At 38.5% G+C, this 6154-nt stretch overlaps 1 protein-coding gene across 1 annotated transcript; it reads left to right on the top strand.

Annotated features, from left to right (window-relative positions):
- LOC131331082 (probable vacuolar amino acid transporter YPQ1) lies at positions 1-6154 on the top strand. Its single transcript, XM_058364913.1, has 12 exons — positions 1-299; positions 511-553; positions 2973-2999; positions 3306-3401; positions 3524-3630; positions 3913-4078; positions 4182-4283; positions 4579-4677; positions 4810-4830; positions 5169-5227; positions 5353-5443; positions 5902-6154. The coding sequence occupies exons 1-12, from the start codon at positions 70-72 to the stop codon at positions 5971-5973; spliced, it is 1113 nt and encodes a 370-aa protein (XP_058220896.1). The 5' UTR covers positions 1-69; the 3' UTR covers positions 5974-6154.

Raw genomic sequence — 6154 nt, 5'->3', positions numbered from 1 at the left:
ATCACTTATTAGCATCGTCCAAATTTTGAGAGAGAGAGAGAGAGAGAGAGAGAGAGAGAGAGAGAGCCCATGGAAGAATTCATTTCCTACTGTCCCAAAGAGAGAAGGGGTTGCATTGGATGGGTTGAGAAGTACTTCAAGGACTGCCTGTGTAATCTCAACGACGAGATTTCATTTGGTCTGGGCTTAGTGAGTTTAGTCAGCTGGGGAGTGGCTGAAATACCTCAAATAATCACCAACTTCGGTAACAAATCAGGCAGCGGAGTGTCTCTGGCATTTCTCTTCACTTGGATTGTTGGGTACGTATATATGAGCAGTTTCGAAAAACATCTACGTCCGGAGTCGTCCAATGTACGTGAGCCTCACGAAAAGTGAGAGATTCTCGTGCATTGGATTGCTCCGAACATATCTATATATATCTGGAACTGTTCACATAAGTCTTTGTACGCAGACTTTTCCTTACGTTTTACAATATCTCAATTAACCTGTAACGTTGATTATGCTATGCAGAGACATCTTCAACCTCGTGGGCTGCGTTCTTGAGCCAGCCACGGTAAAAAATTTGCACATTTGACTAGGCAAAATAGCCGTTTTGAGGCCCATATGTACATTCTGCTTCCAAATCATGAGGGTTCATTATACTTTAAATCATTTGAGCTCGACTCGTGTATGCACTACTTGGCTGAATATTTGTTTGATATGTGAAATCTAAAAGAACCAAGCGTCTATATAGGTATATTCTAAAACTTAGTATTAATTTTCCTTAACTTGGCTTGAACACGTGTCGTTAACTTCTGTGGTACAAGAATTGAAGCTGCTCGAGCTTAACTCGAGTACAGTTTGTTAATAATTATGGGTTAACTGCCGAGCAAAAAAAAAAAAATTTATGGGTTAACTTTTAATGACAAAATAAGTTAATTTGAATAAAATTTCACCATGCCAAGTTTTAAAATCAAATTTATTTGAGTAAACTGACCAATTTTATAGTCCTACATATACCATGGTACTTTTAAAGTGTTGCTAAGGTTCACTTTATATTTTATACTCATTTTTTTTAAGTGGCACGCATATTTTATTAATTTACAGTGAAACAACACTGTCAATCACATTTGGGTGGGGGGATTATTACTCGCTCTTGGAGCACCGTCATGCAGTGTTTTAGGGCCTCTAACTACCACCACATTTTGACACAGAATTCATACACTTAGTTCAAGACTCTACGTGAATGTGTGTAGATATGGATTCCACGTAAATGTGTAATGATAGAGGCCTCTGGAGCATCACGTGACAGTGCTCTACGAGAGATTTTTAACACATTTTTAAAATATAAGTACTTATTTCATATTTTCAAGCTCAAAAATAATGCAAATGAAAAATAATTTTTCAATTTTTTTTACACTGTATTAAAAATCTCAATGAGATCTATCAAATAAAATCCATATTGATAAAAAATTATTTGTGCAAATACAAAATTTTTAAGCTTAAAATTACTTTTTTAAAAATTAAGTATTTATTTATCTTTCAGAATGGGCCTAACCCTGGGACGTGGAAAACGGAGATTGACCGTGTGAGTGACAGATCCACTAGTTTGCTTCCTAGCTAGCTATCTGGTTTGAGCTCTGTGGATCGATACTGATGGTGGGCCTACCCCATTAGTACTAGATTTTCTGTTCGTGTCACCATAATTGACTCCAAATCAGTATTTTCCTGAGTGCAGAAATAGAATGAATTAAAAATACTCTTCGGCTGTTAATCTACTTATATATTTTCACTAATGGATGCAATATTGATGAACAAAAAGATTCACAAAAATATATATAAGGGGTCGTTCCACTTTTAGAAAAAGTGACTTTTTTTTGTCCAAAAAGAAGGCTGGTTCCAGATTTGGTCGTTTTGGTCGAAGGCTGGTTCCATATATTCACAAAAATATATGTTCAAGTTTTTAAAAAAATGTTCAGCCAAAACGACGTGGTTTTGGTCGAAGGTCTCCATAATCCCCGAGTGAAATGACAATACTGTCCTTGCCCCATTTTTCTCTCCTACGGCTTCAGTGTAGGGCCACAATAGAAGCAAATCAGCCGCTATTGCGGCCCTCCCTCATCTCCTTTCCAGAAGTCCCCGTCCCCCTCGCCGCCTTCTCTCTCCCCCTCTCCAGAAGTCGGAACGGGCCGTCAATCGTAGCAGCCGCTACTGTAGCTCACTGGTCCTGCCGTACGACTGTATCACTCGCTCCCAGGGAGTTCCCCTCTCTCTCTTCCCCCTTGACAGATTGTGGACACAATTTTTTGAGACCGTATGTTTCTTACGAGCTTCGGTCGAACCTGAAGAAGATTGGAGAGAGAGAGAGAGAGAGAGAGAGAGAGAGAGAAGAGGGAGGGCGTCTGCTCTGTGCGTCAACGAAGAGGGAAAGAAGAGGGAGGGCTTCTGGGGAAGAAGAGGGAGGGAGGGCGTGCGACTGCTCTCTCTGTGTCAACGAAGAGGGAAAGAAGAGGGAGGGCTTCTGGGGAATTTAATTGGTAGAAGGGGCAATATGGTCATTACAATAATAATCATTTTAAAAAAGAACAACTGTTTAGGGGAAAGTGGAACGGAGCTTCGGTTTTGGTACTGTTCATTACGCGAAAAGGTGCTTTGGCAAACAGAAGCAAAACTGGAACACCTCCTAAAATTGTACCCTGAAAAAATATATGTCGAGCTTTAGTACAAAAATTAATAAAAAGAAATGACTTTGAGACTCATTGTAATGAATGCATTTCAAATACTATTATCTGTCGATGTGCTTTCAAAATTCTGCTAGTGTAATCTTGAATACTTCAGTAAAAGATCAAGTTTTGAAGTGTGATTATCGATCAAAAAGTAAATTACCAGAATTAGTTTTTTAAATAAAAATATGAAAGCATATTACTCCAGTTCAGTACTATCACTACTACTCGTTCATATTATAGCTGAAAGAAATCCTTGTTTTGATGCAGCTACCGACCCAATTCTACACTGCTTTGGTAAATCCTCTCTCTCTCTCTCTCTCTCTCTCTCTCTCTCTCATTCGTATGCGAATTTTTTTTCCAAGTATTGATATACGTTTTAATTACTTCCATGAAATTGACGCCACAGATACTAAATAATTGCACCAAGGAACTCGCCAAGATTATAACATTTGTCATTTTTCCATATAATGCTTATTAGGTATTCGGAATAATCCTGGTTCTGCCCTCGGCTATATTAGGAAAACTAGCCTTTTACAAAATCAGAATTACTGCTGCAGCATATTGATTAAATTTGAGTTATCTTACCATCTTTGACTGCAGCTATACACAGCCACCACAGTAGTATTGGTGTTGCAGTGCATATATTACGATCACCTTCTCCAGTGGTGGAATTTCCGAAACAAAGAAGCCAATCTGGTTACACAACATCTCTCTCTCTCTCTCTCTCTCTCTCTCTCTCTCTCTCTCTCTCTCTCTCTCTCTCGTATGCAATGCACTTAGGAAATCAAATATTGACATGGGCTTTGAAAACTTGTTAGGACGTTAAAGAAGAGCCAACACCTTTGAAATTCAATTCTGTGGATCCGAGCAGAGCTGCAGGAAACTCCCCTGTTCAAGTGCCTCATCAGAGGAAGTTCTACTATACGTAAGTTGCAACCTGGTATGCCATAAATTTCACATCTATAATGAATAAATTTACACATTTTTATTGAATTCGTAATTTATAATTTGAAACAAAATCTAAATTCAAATGCTGGTGACCCAGAATTAGTCGTCGTGCACATAAGATTGGTTCAGACATCCGGTTATAAAAAAAATTATACTTTAATGAACGAAAAGATCGTCTTAAATCAATGAAATTGAACTTTAAAGTACCGAAACTAATTAAATAAAATTGATACAATTTTCAATTTGGATGGTTGATCAGGTCAGCAAGATCAATGGCCGGAAGCGATACACCGCCGTTCAAATCGTACATAAAGCCTAAAAGTGGTCCTTCTGCTCTGGAGGTTAACAGCGATTCATCATCGGAAGACGAAACGATGCTAGCTCCCTCCAAGAAATACTCTCAGCCTTGGAGAATTCCCCGTTCGGTAATATTTCGTAGTACAAAATACAGAGTTGATTAACTATGAGCACAAGCACTGCCTATATATCTCTCATGTAACATTAACATTATGGAGTATTGCTTATTAGGTGGGCTATGGAACGTTTCTGGGTACTTCAGCCAACTTGCCTTTCCTAAGCAGGGCCTTGACAGGAGCATACTTGAAATCATCTGGCAGGAGATTATTGCAGGTACTTTCGCGCTTTACTCTTGAAATTACTCCATCATTCGCAAGCATCCCAGCTCTTATATATGTACACGGTGATCCAAATCATGGGCGGACTCAAGATTTTAGCTAAAAATGCTATGTGTCCCCCAAATTATGTCTTCTTGTCCCGTGACACAATGGATGTGATTGGAATCTCAAAACACATAGTAAATTTCGAGAATCGCAACTGGGAACTAGGAGTATATGGGGCTAGAGATTGTGTGCATAGCGAATGTTATTGGCCTTCATTTAGCTTGCAAATAATATTCATTTAACAGGAGTATGATTCTGATCAAGAAAAAGCATTGGGGGAATGGCTGGGATGGTTGATGGCTGCTATATACATGGGCGGCCGAATCCCGCAGATTTGGTTGAATGTGAGTTTACATTTTCTCAATTGGGAATGTTTTATGTTCGAAATACGTATGTCGATCACCACGAGTGGAGTTTGATTTGGCTTTTTTTTTTTTGACGAATTGAATTGCATGTATATGGTACTGGATGGCCAGATCAAAAGAGGGAGTGTGGAGGTAAAAAGTCATTTTCCCTTATTCTTCTATATATCAAATTATGAACAAGAATATACCTTGCCTAATTACTGTCTTTCCTTTAACCATAAGTAGATGGATTTTTTGGAAACTTAGAACTTTTGAACGGTGTAAAAAAGTTTGAAAACGTCATTCATGAATGTACGATTTTTTTTTTTCTTAAAACGTTTTAATGGTGTAAACATTTTGGATAATTATTTACGAATTTATGTGCTATATTTTGATCCAAATATTGGCATGATTAGTGAAAAATGACCAACAATTGCAGATTGGAGTAGTGTTAATCTCTTTTTCCTCATTACCTTTTTCGGATTTTATAGGGAATGAATCCTCTCATGTTCATCCTTGCCCTCATTGCCAATGCCGCTTACACTGGAAGGTCCTCTCTCTCTCTCTCTCTCTCTCTCTCTCTCTCTCTCTCTCTCTCTCTCTCTCTCTCTCTCTCTCTCTCTCTCTCTCTCTCTCTCTCTCTCTCTCTCTCTCTCATATGTATCTTGAATGCAGTATCCTAGTGCGAAGCACTGAATGGGAGAAGATAGAAACTAACATGCCTTGGTTGCTGGATGCTGTAGTTTGCGTGGTGCTTGATCTCTTTGTATCCTTTGCTCTTACTATTAATCAATTAGTCATTAACAAAAAATTAATCAAAGGGTAGTACTATATTCTCACTCTTAAATTTGTTTCGTTATACACATAAAACTACAACATTGCCATTTTACATGTCCAACTTGATTTTATGCATTAAAAGGCACTGTTGTAATTTCAGATGAATGAAAGAAAGGTGAAAATAGTGAAAAGAAGGACAAGTTTTTGGGTGTCGGCGGGTACCACGTGTCAGCGATCCCAGCTGTCCAAACGGTCCGGATTTTAGAGAGAGAAAAAGAGAAAAGAGAGTGGTGGGGTGAGTGGAGAAAGAGAATAAATCTGGGCCGGCCAAAACACGTTGGAACAGTTGGGATCGCCGATGGGTACTGCCACGTGGTACCCGCTAGGCACCCAAAAACAGATCATCACTTGCTGTAAACTGTTTCACCTTAACAAGCAACAACGCAGATCATCCTTCAATATGTTTACTACAGGTACATCAAGGCTAAGAAGGTTCAGTCATATTATGGACATATCTAATTAAGCTTTTGTGTAACGTATTCTTGACTTTTAAGACTTTTTTCATTTCCCTTTCTTTTCTGTTTTTTTCTCCCTCGGGTACGTATTTGTAGAAGTTTAATAATTTGTAGTATTATTGGTTTGTCTGAGCGAATTTTCGAAGAGAAGATCGAATGGCGACAATTATTGCGTGATTGAACTA

The sequence above is a fragment of the Rhododendron vialii genome, chromosome 6a (assembly GCF_030253575.1).
Source record: "Rhododendron vialii isolate Sample 1 chromosome 6a, ASM3025357v1".
In the NCBI taxonomy this organism is placed as follows: Eukaryota; Viridiplantae; Streptophyta; class Magnoliopsida; order Ericales; family Ericaceae; genus Rhododendron; species Rhododendron vialii.
This window is presented reverse-complemented; position numbering and strand designations above follow the sequence as displayed.

Bases quoted from the DNA above. Each gene is read 5' to 3' on its own strand.
- LOC131331082 (XM_058364913.1), top strand. From the start codon at position 70: ATGGAAGAATTCATTTCCTACTGTCCCAAAGAGAGAAGGGGTTGCATT. The intron at 300-510 runs GTACGTATATAT...TATGCTATGCAG, and splicing joins CTCTTCACTTGGATTGTTGG to AGACATCTTCAACCTCGTGG. The intron at 5,444-5,901 runs GTATCCTTTGCT...GCAACAACGCAG, and splicing joins GCGTGGTGCTTGATCTCTTT to ATCATCCTTCAATATGTTTA.